This window comes from Callithrix jacchus, chromosome 4 (genome assembly GCF_049354715.1).
Source record: "Callithrix jacchus isolate 240 chromosome 4, calJac240_pri, whole genome shotgun sequence".
Taxonomy (NCBI): Eukaryota; Metazoa; Chordata; class Mammalia; order Primates; family Cebidae; genus Callithrix; species Callithrix jacchus.
Genome location: NC_133505.1, coordinates 77719442 through 77737990, shown reverse-complemented (window position 1 = coordinate 77737990; position 18549 = coordinate 77719442). Strand labels below are relative to the sequence as shown.

The 18549-nt window shown below is 41.5% G+C and overlaps 1 protein-coding gene and 1 long non-coding RNA gene across 9 annotated transcripts in view; one reads left to right on the top strand and one right to left on the bottom strand.

The window, feature by feature from the left end:
- The window catches only part of KCNQ5 (potassium voltage-gated channel subfamily Q member 5), a 633783-nt gene extending 622600 nt beyond the window's left edge, over nucleotides 1-11183 (bottom strand). For 6 of the 8 annotated variants that reach the window (XM_035296121.3, XM_002746718.7, XM_035296120.3 and 3 more), the window contains exon 1: nucleotides 9852-11183. In XM_035296121.3, coding sequence (XP_035152012.1) covers nucleotides 9852-10249 — 398 coding nt within the window. In that variant the 5' untranslated portion in view covers nucleotides 10250-11183. Of the gene's footprint in view, nucleotides 1-9466 lie in introns of all 8 variants that reach the window. The other 2 variants (XM_078369545.1, XM_078369544.1) reach the window with 2 other exon arrangements.
- On the top strand, nucleotides 9761-18015 carry LOC144582167 (uncharacterized). Its single transcript, XR_013534332.1, has 3 exons — nucleotides 9761-9907; nucleotides 14450-14605; nucleotides 16337-18015. It is a non-coding gene; the product is annotated as an uncharacterized LOC144582167 (long non-coding RNA).
- The last annotated feature ends 534 nt before the right edge of the window (nucleotides 18016-18549 follow it).

The window sequence follows — 18549 nt, the reverse complement described above, 5'->3', positions numbered from 1 at the left end:
GCCAGATCCAATTGGTAATTTCTGATGGGTATTTATCTTACTAAACCATTCTTTACATTTCAGAGTTGGCTACTTTTTTTTTTTTTTTTTGAAACTCTCGGTACCCTTGGTTTCCACAATCCTGACCATCTTTTTGTCTAGAGTTTCCTTATAGCCTGCTGTCTACTCCATTTCATTCCTTGTTTCCTCTGCTCATCAATTAAATGTTGGTATTCTCCAGATTTCCATCCCTGACCTACTCTTTATTTGCTTTCCTCATGATTTTAACTCCTGTCTGTATTTTTATGTCTTTAAAATCATAATCCAAGAGTTACTGTACATTTACAGTTGGAATTTCCACAGGCGCTGAAAGCTTAGCATTTCCAAAGCTAAACTCATTTTGTCACCCCCTGCAATTCCCCAACCTGTTGTTCCACCTGTATTGATCTCAGTTAATAGCACCACTATTTATCCGACCACCCAATCCAATAATCTGGAAATAACAAATCTATACCTCTTAATCTTCCACATTCAACCATTCACTAATACATTTCAATTCTATTGCCACACTTCCCCCCCATCCTTACTACCACTGCCCCAATCTAAGTCCTAATTATCTCTTGCTTAAGTTGGCAACAGTTTTCAAATTTATCCTCTACCTCCAGTTTTGTCTCCCTCAAGCCATCACTGACAGAGCTAGCAGAGTGACCAATATAAAATGAAAATCCAATGACATTATTACCTGCCTAAATCCTATCTTCCTCAAAATTGCCCATCACATACAGGATAAAATCCTAGACCTTTACCATATAAATACAGCCTTCTGCCATATTGTCTCTATTTTTCCCTCTAGTTTCAATGACAGCCACCATGCTGTGTGAATATATATATGTGTGTGTGTGTGTTTGTGTGTGTGTGTGTATGTATAAAGCATTATGTAATCATAATACTATATGTAAAATATCATAACACCTTGAAGTAATATTTTATTCCTATATTATAGATGAAGAAACTGGTACTGATATTTTTTTTAATTTTTTATTGGATTATAGGTTTTGGGGTACATGAGCAGAGCATGCAAGACAGTTGCGTAGGTACACACATGGCAGTGTGCTTTGCTTTTCTTCTCCCCTTCACCCACATTTGGCATTTCTCCCCAGGCTATCCCTCCCCACCTCCCCCCCCACTGGCCCTCCCCTTTTCCCCCCAATAGACCCCAGTGTTTAGTACTCCCCTTTCTGTGTCCATGTGTTCTCATTTTTCATCACCCACCTATGAGTGAGAATATGCGGTGTTTCATTTTCTGTTCTTGTGTCAGTTTGCTGAGGATGATGTTCTCCAGATTCATCCATGTCCCTACAAACGACACGAACTCATCATTTCTGATTGCTGCATAATATTCCATGGTGTATATGTGCCACATTTTTCCAATCCAGTCTATTATCAATGGGCATTTGGGTTGATTCCAGGTCTTTGCTATTGTAAACAGTGCCGCAATGAATTTTATAGATTAAGAAACTAGTACCTGTATAGTAAAAGTAAAGTTGATCATTGAATCTAAATCTCTGACATTCTCCAATGGATTTCTTTGAGGTTAGGTCCACAGCATTCCTTTTTCTCGAACCACCAGCACCTAGCATATTACCTGGCATACATAATTGCTGTTAATAAAATGCTAAACTAAATTGTTTAAAAAGAAAAGTGATGGATTATTACATGATCCAGCCACTGACTGAAGAAGGAATAGGGATTCTAGAATTCCCTCACAGGTACAATGAATGAGAACAATAACCACTATGGCTGAGTAAAAGGTGTATCTCTCTTCATCATGTAAAAATTTAATTATCTTTCAAATTATGAGATGAGCTCTATATTATCAAGAGTAAAGTTAATGTTCTTTTTATTTCTAGCTTGCATTTTATTCAAGTGTCTTTTAGAGGATCAAAACAAATGGAAACAGACATATTTGCACTAACACAAATTCTCTGCTAAAAGATACAGTATGTGTTTATGTTGCACGTGTATTTGTATCAGTGTGAAATATATATGCACAATACCTAAATGTATATGATGAAAAAGTTCAAGCTATTTTTAAGTTTAGAAATTGATGACTTTAATAACATTTAGGAAGTTCATTCTTTAGACACACTGATTGCAAAGGATTAAAAGATCACCTAAAACTCTGAGACCATCATTTAATTTCCCTAACTGTGGAAAAAAGAAAGCAGATGTGTGGCCAATCTTTCTCCCAGTTGCAACCAAATAAAACTTCAAATAATGCACTCATAAATGGCTGAATAAAAAGGAAATTAAAATGAACACACACACATATCATTAAACGTAACTATGAGCTGTGGCTGTTCAACAATTGGGCTTCAAGTAGTTTCACACCACTGGGCTAGGATAAAACATGCTCTGCTGGCATTTTCATCTGCCAAAATAGCCATTTGCAATTAAAAATTAAAACTGGCACTACTTCTTTGCAAGCAATTTTCAGAAGGCTGCTGGCTATCTTTCTTGTTTATAATGTTTTTTTTTGTATCAGTCCTTCATTACATTTTGAAATATCCTTTTCTTTTACTTCCTTTTAGGCTATAACATTTCAGGTAACAGTTTTCAACATTTCTTATTGTAATATGGTCCTCAAGTACAGTAGCATTGTTTAGATTTCTAAAGACTGATTAGAAGAGTATGGAGCATTTTATATATCAGCACAGTATAAAGCACTTTAACTTCTACAAGGCCTCTGTAGACTTAAGAGAAATCAGCGATTTTTTTAAAGGATACAGGAGCAAAAAGATTATGTAGACGTCAATCTCTATAAACATAGACTTAATTTGGAATAGAATATATATGTAAATAATAAAGTTATCCATTAGGTCTAATTGTGTCTGATACATAGAATGGCCAACAGAGTAAAATTCCATCTTCTACAAGGGAACTAATAGTGTATTTTGGAGATCTGGGGTTTCAGTAAATGAATCAGCATATATGCATAGAGCATCTTTTATGTGACAGGCAGTGTTCTGGGTGCTGGTGATATAATAGTAAATAAGACAGAAATCCCTGCCTTTAAATAGTTGGAGATTAGGGGAGAGACAAGCAATAAACAGATCCCCGCTCCAAACAGAGAAGGAGCGATGTGTTAAGTTTTTTTTTTTTTTTTTTGGAAAGAAAATAAAAAGGAGTGAAGGAGAGGAAGAAAGAGGAAGAAAAAGAGGGAGAGAGAATGGGAATGTAGCTTTATTCTAAAAATGGGTATTAATAATGGCCGATCAATATTTTGTGTATTTAAGCTGGAGAATGTATATTTTGTGTATTTAAAATGGAGAGCTCTATAAATATTTATTGAGTTTACTTGTTCCGGATCTGAGTTCAAGTCCTGGATATCCTTATTAATTTTCTGTCTCATTGAGTCTTAATCTCTTTATGAGTCTTATGTATCTGGGTGTTAGGATCGTTAGCTCTTATTGTTGCATTGATCCTTTTACCACTATATCTTTGTTGCTTTGAAATCTATTTTATCAGATGCGAGAATTGCAACTCCTGCTATTTATTTATTTATTTATTTTTGCTCCTTTAAGTGTTTAGAAAGATCACTTTGGGCTGGACACAGTGGCTCACGCCTGTAATCCCAGCACTTTAAGAGGCCAAGGTGGGCAGATTACTTGAGGTCAGGGGTATGACACCAGCCTGGCTAACATGGCAAAACCTCATCTCTACCAAAAATGTTTTAAAAATTAGGCAGGTGTGGTGGCACACATCTGTAATCCCATCTACTCAGGAGGCTGAGGCAGCAGAATCACTTGAACACGGGAAGCTGAAGCTGCATGCAGTGAGCTAAGATTGCACCTAGACTCCAGTCTAGGCAACAGAGTGAGACTCAGTCTCGGAGTGGGGGATCACTTTGGCTACTATGTAGCACAGAGACCTTGGGGATTTAGGATTTAGGATTTAGGAATTAAGTTAAAGCAATTAGTTAAGACGCAACCCTCCAGCTCAGAGATGAGGAAGTGAAACGATAAAAAGTCCAGATCACTTCTTATTCCAAATACTCTTTCCCTTTTATGATAGTATTTTAGACGTTTTACAGTATCCTTCACCATCTCAGATCATAGACATGATTGTGCCCACATTACAGATGAAGATTTTGAGACCCAGAAGTGTGAAATGACTTACAGAATTAATTAGTGGCAAAGTTGCAAAGCCCTCATCTCCTACTTTTAGTCCCATACTTTTTTCTTTTAAATAAATCATCAGTATCTTACTTCTAAGAAAACCGAAAAGACTTGGTAGTTCCTTCAGCTTCAGCTGATTCCGAAGCTCCTCTGTAGAAGGCTTATGAGGAAAATTATTTACTTACTCGTGAAGCAAGTATTTATAGAGGGTCTATGAGACACAAGGCACCTTGCTAGGCACTTAATATCCAGATAAGTAGGAGTTTCACTGTATAGAAGCTCACTCTCATGTGGAAGAGGCAGACCAAGTAGCCCATGAAGACAATACAATCAGGGAAGCACCATTATAATGACATTGGTAGAGTGCCATGGAACCTGAGACAAGGGGCACCTAACTTATTCCGGCTGAGGGAAGGAGACTGTTTGGAAATATGCTCAAGAGAAAGTGATCTGTGAACTCTTCTTTGAAGAAACATTAGGATTTTAACAGCCAGGGTGCAAGATGTAGGCAGAATCCAAGAGAACAGCATGAGCAAAAACGAGGTGAGACAGAGGGTGGAGTAGGGCAGTAAGGGTAGGGCTTAGAGTACATATTAAAGAGGAGCAGCTATATGTGAGTCTATACCCTGAGGGGCTTGTTTGAAATCTTCCAAGGAATCTGGAGTCGAACTTAATACTACTGCGTCCATTTTCCCAAGTCTTAACCACTCCTCAGTCCACCTGAATCATATTTTTGACCCTATGCACTCCACTGAAGCTGCAGCAGCAATGAGCAATGTAATGAAATCTTACCTAACTTTCTGCAGCATTGGAAACAGCTGGCCATAACCTTCTTTCCATATGCATCTTCCTTTGCTTTCATGAAAATAAGGTCTCCCAGATTTTCCCTTGGCCTTTGGTTCACTGTCAAGCTTTTCTCAGGTTCTTCTGTGGGCTCTTACTTCTTCATCTACTGCTTGGTGGTGGTGTTCCCCAGTCTCTGGCCTCCACTATGCCTTCATTCAGTCTCTGCATTCTTTGGACTAACTCATTGTTTCTATTCATTGCTTTAATTACCACAAAACTGACAGAAGCTTTCAAAGCTAAATATCTGGTTGGATATTTAAATCAAACTCCGGATTTATAAATGAATTCATTTGTTCAAAAATATTTTATTGAGTGTTCTCTATGTGCCAGAAATAGTTCTGTTTGCTGATCCAACATTGTTGGAAATAGACTGTGTCTCATCCTCTGCTATGGTCCCACCATTTACAATCTCCACCTGAAAGACTCAAAAACATAGAAAATCCAACATGTTCAAATCTGAACCCATTATATTCACCAGAATATTTGCCCTTCACTCTTTGTTCCATATATTAGTGAACGGTACTTTCATTCCTCAGATCAATCAAGTCAGAATCATGTTCCTCATACCACATGTCAGACTGGCGAAAACAATCTGCCAATTTTATCTCCTTAACATTTCTTTGGTTAAACTCCTCCTTTTCATCTCAAACAGTTACTACCTTAGTTCCTTAGGCAATCATCTCTCACCTTTCTAGTATGGTCCACAGCATATAGTTAATAGTCAACAGAATTCACAGAATACATTTATGAACAAATGAATGCAATAATGAATGGAAAACTTGCACAATTGCTATCTTCTCCATATAAGCCATATTGACTCCATTTTGCACTCTCTGATTTATTTGCTGATCTGATGAAAAGCAGATCCTTCCAAAATTTATATCTGATTATGTCATTTCCCTGATTATCACCATTCAATGACCACTACTGCCTATGGGATAAATACCAGATTCTAGGGTCAGCATCTGAAGCTACCCAAAAGATTGGTTATTTGCCTTTGCTCTAACCTTCTTTTCTTGTGGCTTTTCTCGCCCTGAAAATACTTAACAGTACCTAGAATTACTGTGTTGATTCACAACCCCATAACTTCCCCCAAACTATTTTCTGTCAAGATTCTTTATTCCCTCCTGCTGTGCCTACCTGAAAGTTAACTACTCATTTGTGGAAACTCAGCTCACACCTCACTTCCCCTTTGAACCCTGTGCTGATGTTTCTGCCCAGGCTTCACTTTTTCTATTCCTATGTCACCTTATAACCTAACTCTCTAAGCACACCAATAGCATTGTTTCATACTTATTCACAGGCTTGTAGTGATCCCTTGATGGAGTCTTTTCCTTCCTCCAGAGCGGAGGCCTCTGCCTTGTTAATTTGGGAATTAGCACATACTACACACTCCAATACTTGTAGATGGATACATAGATGAAGGAGTAGATGATGAGAGTCATGAAAATATTTTAGGCAAGAGGATGATATGATGATATTTGCATTTTACGAACAACACTGATGTTAGATCAGAGCGTCACAAGGCTGAGAACAGAAGCCAGATGATCAGGCAGGAGAAGATCACAAATCATCCAATGGAGAGGTAAGAAACAGAATGGAATAGTAGTAAAGAAAAAAAGGGAATGTATTTGAACACTACCTATAAAGTAAACAAACAGTATTTAATGACCATTTGCCTGGCAAGTGGCAGTAACTATGAGAAAAATGATGACTTCAGAGCTCCTAGCTTGCGTGACTTCTTCTTGTCTCTTTGTTTAAAATATCTACAAATTCACATCCATAGCATGAATTCAGGCAAAGAGATCAATTACATGTATCCGCAACATCATTTGCCATGTAATTTCTCAGAACCACATTTGCTGCATCAATGCAAATTTATATATGAAGCCCTATCCTGTGTTCCTCTACTACCCTCATTATTCTTCCAAAATTTTCCTTAAACAAGGAGGAATTAAAGAGAGACAAACAACATTCAAAGAAATGAGTCACCTCATATTTGAATAGCACACTAGTAAAATGAAGAAAAGCTGAAGACAGGAAATATGGCTGTCTGGTAAATCCTAAAGAACAGTAAGGGCAAGGATCTCCTAATCTCCACTCATTTATAAAGTTTAAGGGTAAGTATCTGAAGTAGGTCATCTCCTGCTCTGTCCAGCCATCCTATCAATAGGCTAAGATACGTATTCTTGAAAAGACATTTTTTACCCCTAATATATCATTATAATTATTTTTGCATAATAGAAATTTATATTTACCTCAAGCATAACTTTAAACGTGCTTTTCTTGTTTCTTGGCAGTGAAATACGGGTTGACCAAGTAAATTCATCCCTGAAGTACCTCATTAATCACAGTGCACTTGTTTTTGGCAAGAACCTTAATATGCTGCAAAAACTGTTATTAAAGTAAGATTTGGGGATTCCCAGGCTGGCAGGGAATTAGTTACACCTCTCTCGAAATTATTTTCTTGTGATCTAGTTAGACTTAACAGTGTAAAGCAACTTCGATTTATGAATGTAATGTGTGAAGTCTGGCTATTCTAAAGCTCACTTAAAATCACAAGCAGCAACTGCCAAAGATGGCCTTTTCCCCCAGGGTCTGCTTAGTTGTGCACAATCCTCCCAGAAGATGATACTATCCATTCCCTCTTTGAGCTAATGTGAATCTAGCACCCCTATCTAATTGCTGAGGCATTACAGTTTCAGACTGTAAAATGTACAATGCAAAACCTCACATTAGCTACATCTTCTAAATACAGAATTTATTTCCTATCTACCACTGAAGACACTGCTAGACTGATAAATCTTGGTGGATAGAGAAGTATCTAACCTGAACCTTTGGAAAAATCATTTATCAATGTTTTAAAATTCTGTAAGCCCATAAAAACCTGTTAACATCAACCCATGGAAAAGAAAATGTTGCAAGTTCTCATTCACATTCAAGCACAAGTTAGGAGATGCAAAGTATGTGCACCAACAAGGCTTTAACTCTCTCTGAATATACAATGTATAATATACCAAAAATGAAAGGCTACAAATGGTATCATACTTAAAATTCAATGCCACAAATACTTTGAGCACATCGTTGTAAAAAAAAGTCCATACAGTATATATTTGCTGCCAAATTGAGCATCATCATTGCTAAGTTGTTTTAGTATATTCTGACAGGTCAAAATAATTTACCAGGATTATTAAGTAATATGTTTAATTATAAACCAATTCAGAAGAGATGAACATGAAAATTATCAGTAGCATTTCTCTATCATTGCCCTAACCATATTTAAATAAATGTGAATCTTACATAAAAGTTACACCGTTCGATGTAATAACGATGCAACACAACTGTTCTCCTTGTGTGCACTGTAAAACAGAAAGTTGGCTGGAATATTCTAATGCTACATGTTCACATCAATCTGGGACTGTAAAATTTTCCAGACACCAGAGCCCCACAGATTGTAGACTCCACCAATTTCCTGACTCCTATGTGGTCGAATTCCCGGTTCACCTATTTACAAAACCAGCCCTTCTTCCATGTTATTTCAAAACACGTTTCTGATGTTGATGCCAATTCTGCATCCCAGGAGAGAGCTATGTATGGATAACACACCTTATTTCTAAAATAAACCTAGTCCATGTGCTCAAAACTTATTTTACTAGGGAAGAAGGAATGTATCAGTGAGTGTTTTCAACTTTTTCTACTGGTCTTCTAAGGTTGATGTCTTTATATTTCATCTTTAAAAAGCAGAAATAATAATACTAAAAAGGAAGAAAAAGGAGAAGAGGAAGGAAAAAAAATTAGACATGAGGTAACGTTATAAAAACAATCTTAAAATGCCCAGATAAACCTAACTCTAATAGGAGACTGAATGAATGGACTTTGTGGGAAAAACAGTAGTAAACTTTAAAGCCACTGAAAGGTTTTAAATGCCTAAGGGAAAAATAAACATTTGCTTCCAATCATTTTCTCATTAAGCATTCTCTGCTAGATGGAGAAGGCTTACTACACTCTCTCTCTCTCTCTCTCTCTCTCTCTCTCTCTCTCTCTTTGACTCCGCGCCACAAATGGGGACTTAACCCAATGCCTGATTTCTGTCCGAGGCGACCCATTTGCGCTTCTGCTATCGCACCTCCGCCTGTGTTCCTGCGCCCCAGGTTCCCCGCTGCCTACCCACCCCCTGCAGCGCAGGAGCGTCGATTCGCTTGGCCCGCTGGCCACTTCTAGACCTTGGCCACCTTCTCCGTGGCAGGAAGGGCTACATGCACTGACAGATTTTCCGTTGGTGGTGGCTGGGTGGTGGCGAGGCGTGTTTCCGGGCGCAGTTAAAACCTAGCAGCTCTGCACCAAGTAGCAGCTTCCCCTACTCTGCCCCTAGGACTGAGGACCTAGACTTGGTGCCTCCACCCTCTTCCCGGTCCTACCCCGCCATCACCTCCTAACCTCTCCAATATACTCTCAAGCCTCACCCGGCGCCGGCGCCTGTCTTCCCTTTGCATTCCCCAGCTCCCAGGCGCCCCGCTCCGTTGAAGTTTACGTATCTTGGGACCTAATTGCTCCCAATTATCCGCGCAACCTAAGTCCAGTGTCTGCCTTGCTCTCGCCTGGGGAGCTGAAGATGCCGGGGAGTTCAATGGGTGTCCTCGGGGAAAAGGTTCAAGCTGTAGAGATGGGAGAAGTGGGGTTGGGGGAGGGGAGAGGCTCCCGAAGGAAGACCACAAACACGTGCGAAGAAATAAAAGCCACCGCGTGTGCACGCTCGCGGGGACCAAGAGCGCGAGCGCGGAGCACGCCCCAGGGTGCCAGGAAGAGGGGTCCCCTGGAGCGGGCGTGGCAGGGGGCGCGGGTACTCACACGAACGCGTGGTAGATGAACGCCCAGCCGCGGGGTCTCTCCAGCACGTTGTACAGGTAGTTCTGCACCCGCCGGTACTTGACGTTGCGCCGGCAGCTCTGGCTACTGGTGTAGGAGAGCGGCTTCCCCAGCAGGCTCATCCGGGCCCCCTGCTTGCCCCGGCGGCTCTCCCTTAGGCCACCGCCGCCGCCACCCAGCGTGGCCGCGCGGGTGCCCAGCAGTAGCAGGCCGTCGCCCCTGGCGGCTGCCGAGTTCAGTAGTACCCTGCCCCGGCCGGACTCCACATCCTTCATGCCGCTGCCCAAGCGCCCCCCGCCCGCCGCCGCCGCCGCTGCGCCGCTCTTCACCCAGAGCCCGGCGGCGCCGCCCTCCTCTCCTCCCGCGTGGTGGCGGGGCATGGCATCACCACGGGCACCGCGAGGGGGCCGCCAGCGCCTGCGGCGGGGGCAGCGGCCTCATGTGCGCCGGCGGGTTTCAAGGAGGAAGCTGGCGGCCGACGGGGCGCCCGCCAGCTAGAGACCTCCGAGCCAGGGGCGGGGAAGCAGGCAGCCAGCGAACCGCCCGGGCTTCGGGGCGGGAAAGGAGGGGCTGCAAAGGAGGCCGAGGAGTCCCAATTTCTAACCGCCTTTAGCTTCGAATTCTAAATCCGGACCTGTTTGAGGCGTCACTTTGAGAAGGTTTCTCTTGCTCCCTCCTTTCCGAAGTGCCCCGGGGGATGGAGTGGGGGAGTGCAGGGCGCTCCGAGGCTCGCTCCCTCGCGCGCACACCCAGCCCCAGGTTCCCCCTTTCTTCCTTCTCTCCTCCCCACGTCCTGCAGTGAATCGGCCCCAAAAGCACCTCTCCGAGGTGCGAATTTGGTTTGGTTCTAGCAGAAGCTTTGCAGCTGTCCGGAAGGTGAAGTCAGTTTTGTGTCCTGAAGAGAAACTGGAGACACAGGTCGCTGTGCTCTCCCGCCGCTATGTTGCTGCGCCGGATCCTGCCATCCTTCCGCAAGGGGTGAGAGCGGGAACAGCCCTGCCTTCCAGGTATTAGCTAGCCTGGGGGCTGGAGCGCAAGGTAACGCTCCAGGCAGTGGCACTCGGGTCCCCGCGCACCGGCGAATCCTCAGCAGTTCAGTGAACAAAGCCGAAGGAGGCGGCTGCAGAGTCCGCGAGGCAAGGACCAGGCATCTTCCCGCGCCTCACTCCAGCCTGCGTACTGTGACTTTCCATCCTAGTATCAGACCACAAGCCCGCGAGTAACTGAACATCCTTTCCAGCCCATGGGTGGGGTGTGGAAAGGGCGTAAAACTGCAAAGTGGCTCCTCCGGGTGAGCTAGCTGCCCGGAACTGCGTCTGACTGTAGCGCGAAGCCTGGGAAAACAAACCCAGTTCCCTCTGTCAAGAAATTTCCATTTAAGTCGGAGAAAGTCATATGATTGCGAAGTTCAGCAGCAGTGGCGAGGACCCCAGTGTCTGGGAAAGAAAACCTGGAGGGTGGGGAGTCCAGGACGCCGGCTTCTCTGGGTCCCCCCCCCCCCCACCCACACACCTGATGTTGTAACTCACAAGCTTAGAGACCTGTTGCAAGGAACAATTGACTGGGTCTTCCACCACCTCTGGCACCTGGGTGGCCTAAAGCCCATGCGCCCTTGGCGGAGAGAGAGGCCATGGTACCACACTGGCCGCTGCCTCTGGCCTTCAGAAACAGTGTTTCATAAAGAAAAACCATTTTAAAACTCATATTCAGCATGGGGAAAACTGAAAGGCTCGGGGACTTCTTCCAACAGAGTAGCTTTCCCCAAAGTTGAAAGAAAACAGTCACCAAATTAAATTCTAGGGAAAACTAAGCTTTCACCACAAAGACACAGCAGATAGTTGCAAGGTGGATTCCTTGGGCATTTCCCTTTCCTAATGCTAAAACAATGCTAAGGCAAAAGTCTTCTTGCAACTGTCTCCTCCCCTCGGAGATAAATACTTTCCCAATTACCCCCACCCTATATACACGCACCCACGTTCGCAGCAGCTGATTTCTATCTCCTGCAATAGCTCAATTTAAATGCTTTGCTTTTACTTGTTATTATCACTATTATTTGTGTGAAGCCCTCTCACGGGCTCCTGGTCACCGGCAGGAGCCTGCTTCCCTCCCTCCTTTCCCCCAAGCCTCTGGGCAGCATTAGCTAGCTGAGAGCTCTGTGCAGCTGGCAGCGACGCCACGTGACTGTGAGCCAAGCACCAGCACCCAGAGTCACTCTAGCTTTCCCCTAATACACTTCACACCCACGCACTGTGGAGGTGCGAGAGAGGTTGCTCCGTGCCCTGCTATTCGAGGCAGATGCAGAGAGCGCCCTGGAGTAAGCTCTCCAATCCTAGAGCTGCGCGGGACCCGGACTGAAGGCGGAGGGGGCGAAGGAGGGGTTGCTCTTTCTATATTTAGACTCCCTATGGAGTTTCTGTGCAGGGACTTTCAGGGTGAAAGATCTAGAGACTTAAAATGACTCGTGTGCCCTCTTTAAACGTCAAAATTTGACCTTTCTGCAGGCAATAAAATGAAAACCACTTCCTCTTAACTGCTGCTTTCCTTGTTGCAGACTTCAGCTATCGCTGAGTAGGTAAGGTCACTTCCATCTCGCTGGTGAGGCTGGGCCCCGCGTGCAGGCAGGAAGTCTCAGGAAGGCAGGACACAGGGACCCGTTTCCCTGGAAGAGTCTGCTGCTTAATTTCTAAGTAATGCTTTTCTGGGGATGCAGCAAGTGAAACTGTGTTACTGATTAAGCAAATGCCACTTAAGCTTTATTAAATAAATAAAAATAAAAAGACCCGGTCATTGGTAGCAGTTTTGAACTGCTGGGAAAGACCTTTGAGTTATGTCTTCTAGAGTAACTGCCATTTGTACACACAGCCCAGAAAAAGGTGACCCGCTCAAGTTTTCGGCGGTAGTGTGAGAGTTACTAGGAACCCAACAACCTGGCTTTCTAGTTCATTGTTCCTTCCACCAAGCAATCTGCATCTCCAACAGAGGAAGGATAAAACAGCACACTGTTCTGGGTTTTTATATCAAGTTATCTGCCTGCAACCATTGGGAAAGACTGGCTTAGCTGAAGCTCTAATCACCCTATCCTTCAATGCCCAGAAAGAAAAAGCCAAGTGAGGCTGTGCCAGCCTCTCCTACAAGAGTCTCTGTTTGCACCTTGACTTATTTGCTACCTGCTAACTTCCCTCAAAAGACCAGAATTAACTTAGTAGAAAATAAAGTGATTATGATTAAGCTTTGTTTTTGTTCCTTTGAATACAGATGTTGCTAGGAAACTGGCTTTTATTAGTTCGTTTTGTTGAAATATTAAAATTCAAATATTAGAAAGAGGATAGGCTTACTTAGCAGTCAGTAAAACAACATGGTGTATGTTCTGTGCATTACATTTACACTAGAGCATTATGAAGAGGTAGAGGTAAAAGCAAAAGTTATCTGCTAAAGTATGTGAGTTGATTTGCCCTCCCCATCTTTTGAGATGTGTTTGCTTTTACTCCTTCATTCTCTGTACATGTAAGATGCCTGCCTGAAATTTATGACCTTGGAAACATTTTCTGAAGCCTACGTGGATACGGTTTCAATTGAACATAGTTTCTAGAGATATTTTACTTCAGTGTGTTTCTTTTTCTTTTTTGGAGATGGGGTCTTGCTGTGTTGCCCAGACTGGTCTCAAACTCCTGGACTCAAGCAATCCTTCCACATCAGCCTTCCAGGTGCTGGGATTATAGATGTGAGCCACAGCACGTGTCCTCAGTGTGTTTTCTATCCCATTGTATTTTTCTTCTGAAAGGTATTCTGAAATAATAATATTTAAAATTCTATGCATGAGCTAGAGATGCACAAGAAAAGACTTTAAATGCCCACAAGAGGGGCAGAATAACTAGTTCTGGACCAGTTTCACAAAGTGTCAATGACCCATTTCTATCCCACTTTCCTTATTCTCCATGCCTACCCATTTTCTCATTTTCCCCAATCTCCTACTGCAAGACATGTTCCCACTAGGTCATGTTCATGGTTCTAATCAACTAGTGAGTGATAGAAGTGCCACTTTTTAGTGATAGGGATGCATTTTGATCCAATGTGAAATTCCTGAGCTAAAAAGAGTAGGAATGATAAACAGAATTCTTAAACCCTATAATAAAAGGGAAATGCATGTGACATGAGTCTGCTTGGGCATATAATGAAGGCGCAAATATAAAACAAAAAGTAGAAAATAATAAACAGAAAGAAAATGCACTATTGGAGAAATGAAAATTTATGGTTGGCTGCTGTTTAATAACTTGCACAGGGCTCAGCAATTTGCCTTGCAGGCATAGAGGAAGTATCCAGACTCCTGAATAGAAGTCCCTTTAAGCTACACCACCCTTCTCCTTAGCTTTTATTTCCTTCCAACCAGGCCATAACCAAACCAATAAGCACAGTGACTATAATGCATTTCATAGATATCATAACCATTGGTTCAGTAAATATATTTATCTCCTATTATTTTAAATGTTTCAGAATAATATACCATTTGTTTTGGTCATTCAACAATTCTTATCTCCAAGAGATATGCTACAAGCTTTTCATGATGTTTCTTCAACAAGGAGAAATTAATCAGAGAACCCAAGACAACATCAGAGATCATATGAGCCTAGCCAGACTGTATAAGTGTTCTAACACAGAAGGAATCCCAGGCCTACCTCACACAGCAAATGGGACATTGTTCCTCAGAACAGCCTCTGCCCCAGGGATGCAGAAAGGAAGCAGGTGTGAATGAGTGTAGCCTTAAGGAGAAACTGGTGAGAAATAGTGCAGAAAGGGCTCAACAAGGCCTCACCATTTTTATTCCAGAAGCTAACAAAATTAATGTTTCTAAGAATTTCTAAAATATTGTGCTGATTGCAATCATTGAAGCAAAAAAATAGCAAATACTTATCATGTGTTTTCTATGTGTTAGGCACTGTGGTTTACAAGAATTATTTCAGGCCAGGCATGGTGGCTCATGCCGGTAATCCCAGCACTTTGGGAGGCTGAGGTGGGCAGATCACTTGAAATAAGGAGTTCAAGACCAGCCTGGCCGTCATGTTGAAACTCTGTCTCTACTAAAAAATATGAAAATTAACTGGGCATGGTGGCAGATGCCTGTAATCCCAGCTACTCAGGAGGCTGAAGCATGAGAATTGCTTGAACCTGGGAGATGGAGGTTGTAGTGAGCCAATATCGTGCCACTGCACTCCAGCCTGGGGAAAAAAAATTATTTCACCTGATTGTGACGATAGTTTCATAAGTAGGCACTACAACCATATCCAATTATAGGGGCAGAAACTGAGGTGTAGACAAGTTAATTTTTTTTTAACTAAAAAGTAGCTGAGGCAGGACAAAAACAATCAAGACTAGATTTTTAACTACTAACCTATATCAGCTTTTGAATAAAAAATACTTAGCCTATTATTGTGTATTAATAATCTTGATGGTTTTTTGTTACAAAAGAAAGGTACTGGAAAGTTTCTATTTATTATCTTGGAGGAGGATTTGAGGTTTTATTCCAAATACAGAAATAGCTTCAATATTTCTCTTCACTTTTCCTGTGGAAGTAGGAGTTTCCCTGCATAGATACTCTTCTGTGTTGAAATTTTAAAAATAGCCCCAAGTCTCATAGTATCAATTTCTTAAAATTGTATTTACATTTTGATCTTTTTCTTAATGCTATCATCAGCTTTATTTATAAAACCATATGGATTGTATTTGGCTATACCTGATTTCATTTTTTCATGTTAATATGTCAGTACTGCTCTCTATCTTTTGGCCAATTATTTAAACATATCTCTCTGGGAACAATTTGAATAGAGTTATTTGTTAAGATCCATATATTTAGAAACTATATGAAGAGATTGCCACAGAAGGAAATATCTCCTTTGAGCTAGTGTACTGGAAAATTCTGCTACTAGTCTGTGCCCCCTAGTGGTACTGACATTTTACCATTGTTTTTTCAAAGGAAATTAAAAAACTTCTTTTATGAAGCTCTGAAAACCTATTAATCTCTTCAGCAAATAATCTTAAATTATCAGGTGCCAGCTACATGGAGTGGTGCAAAGAAGAAAGACAGTCCTGATTCTTATTATGTTCATAGGCTAATTGGGGAGACGGATGAGTGAGCAAGTAATTATAACATGGTGATGAGTTCACAGAGGTTTGCACAGAATGTTATGGAAGCTACAGAGGGCTTCCTAAAGAATGTAATAGCTAAGCTAAATCTTGAGGAATAACTAGACTTTGGTGAAGACATGAGGGATAACTCAAAGAGAAAATATTTGAGAAGATGTGACAGAATCTTGCTCTGTCACCCAGGCTAGAGTGCAGTGGCACAATCCCAGCTCACTGCAACCTCCACCTCTCAGGTTCAAGTGATTCTCCTGCCTCAGTCTCCTGAGTATCTGGGACTATAGCCACACACCACCATGCCCAAATAATTTCTGTATTTTTAGTGGAAACAGGGTTTCACTATGTTGGTAGGCTGGTGTCGAACTCCTCACTTCAAATGATTTGCCCACCTTGGCTTTCCAAAGTGTTGGGACTACAGGCATGAGCCACCACGCCCAGCCAGAGAAGAAGTAAAATTTTGAGAGCTGATCATACTTTGAGAATAATAAGTAGTTGGATTCTACTGATGCTCAATTGCTTTTGGAGGCAGTTGAAGTAAGGCAAGGGCTATATAACAAAGTCTTGGCATAAACTTTGGACTTTATCCTGATGTAAATGGGGAGAGCCACTAATGAACATTAATCCAGAAACACTACATGTCATACTTCTACTTTCAGAAAAGCCCTTGACATGGTTTGAACACCTACGAGTGGCGCACGCTGTTCCAAGTGGAGACTCAAAGATGAAAACAATACAGTGTCTATGTTATAGGTTAGTGAGGCTTCAATCCATGGACAGATGTTAAGCCCAACTTCCAATTTCAGGCATGAGTGAGTGAATGATGGCATCATTTACTCAATTCATAAAGATCAAAGAGAAGACAGTCTGAAGAAGGAAAAGAGATTGAGTTGAATTTTGTATTGAGTTTGACATACCTGTTGAGACAGCTCAGTTGAGATATATAGTCGATGCTTGGATATATATGGGTCTGCAGCTCAGGGGGAGTTAGAACTGAAATTTGAGAATCATCAACCTATATTTATATTGGGTGAAATCAGTAAGTTGGAATCAAATTACCTGGGGAATTTGTTTAAAAAGGAAGAGGACTGAGAACCCAACCCTGGTGAGCATCCTCATTTGGGATAAGAGAGAAGCAGCAAGTAGGGAAAGAGGCTGAAATCAAGAAAGCTGAGTAATCACTGAGGACCACTGCTACAACAGCCAAAAAAGAGCTTAACTAGGGAAATGTCTGAAAGAAAACAAGTAAGGTAAGGATTTTGGATTTAGCAACAAAGAAGTTATTTGAAGAAGTTGTTTTTATTATTTCCTTGCAGAACTGCAGAAATAGAAATCAGATCAAAGTGGGCAGAGAAACAATTTGAAGATAAGGGAATGGAGATAATTATTTTAAAGTGGGAGAAGCAAGCAGAAGATACGTTTGAAGAAGGCACTAGACAAAATAATGTTGATTCACTCGAGACTTGAGTGGCTATTACAGACACTCTCACAGGTCCTGAGGCTGAGCCTGCACAGGTGTTTGGATAATTCAGCTGCAATTTTGACAGACACTATTTCAGTGTCAATTGTGAGGCTTGCAACAACTTGGACATCTTTTATTGATTTTGTTCAGTACTTTAATAGCATTTTAATAAAAGATATTATATTTTATTTCTAACATTTCAAAAAATTCAATTTAATAAGTGTGAGCTTCTCATGCTTAGTTTTACCATGAAGAAAAATGCATGCTAGATAAACTACATTTTTGTTAGATTTTATTTATAATGGAAGGATGAGGAGCTGACCAGATCAGAAAAAGAAAGTTAATACCTGCTAACTATTCAACACAGTTTTCAACAGTGCTACTGAAAGCTACGGGAGATACCTAGAGTCCCTCAGACAAGTCAGGGATTGGCAAGAGTAGGGGCATCAAATTCTGGAGTTTCAATCAGCTATTGTTTTTTCTTATATATACATATTAGCTTTCTGCATAAAATTAAATTAACAGAAATGCTATTAAAGTTGTCTTTGAAAACCACTGAACTCCAGAATGGTCCTGTATTTAGAGTATTTCCTGCCTTGTTTGAGTCATGGCTCAGCTACAAAATGACAAGGCTTATGGCCCGCTGAGACAAAAGGAGGAGGCCAGTGACAGCCAGAGGTGGTGGGCCTGAGGTTTTAGCTACTCTGAGTCTGCAGCAGTGATTGGATTCTCTGGATTATAAGAAGCATTCGGATTTAAATGCTACAGAGACACCCTGGGCCTTGTGTAGGAATAATTAAAATAAAAGAATTCATTGGAGCAAGAGGCAAATGTCCTGAAAAAGAAAGGAAATGTGAGATTGCAATCAAGTTGATTTTACCACTCTGGTGTAAAATTCTGTTGATATACAATATAGGGACTGTGACGTAAAGGGAGTATCACCTGACATGTTTTCAAGTTTCGGTTTCATTTATGCATGTTATTTTGTATATAAGACTGAAGGATCATTTTTTTTTTTAAGAGAGAGAGACACTTCCTTGAAAATTATTTTAAGGAAGAAGATATGTTCTGTTGTAAATAGAAAGA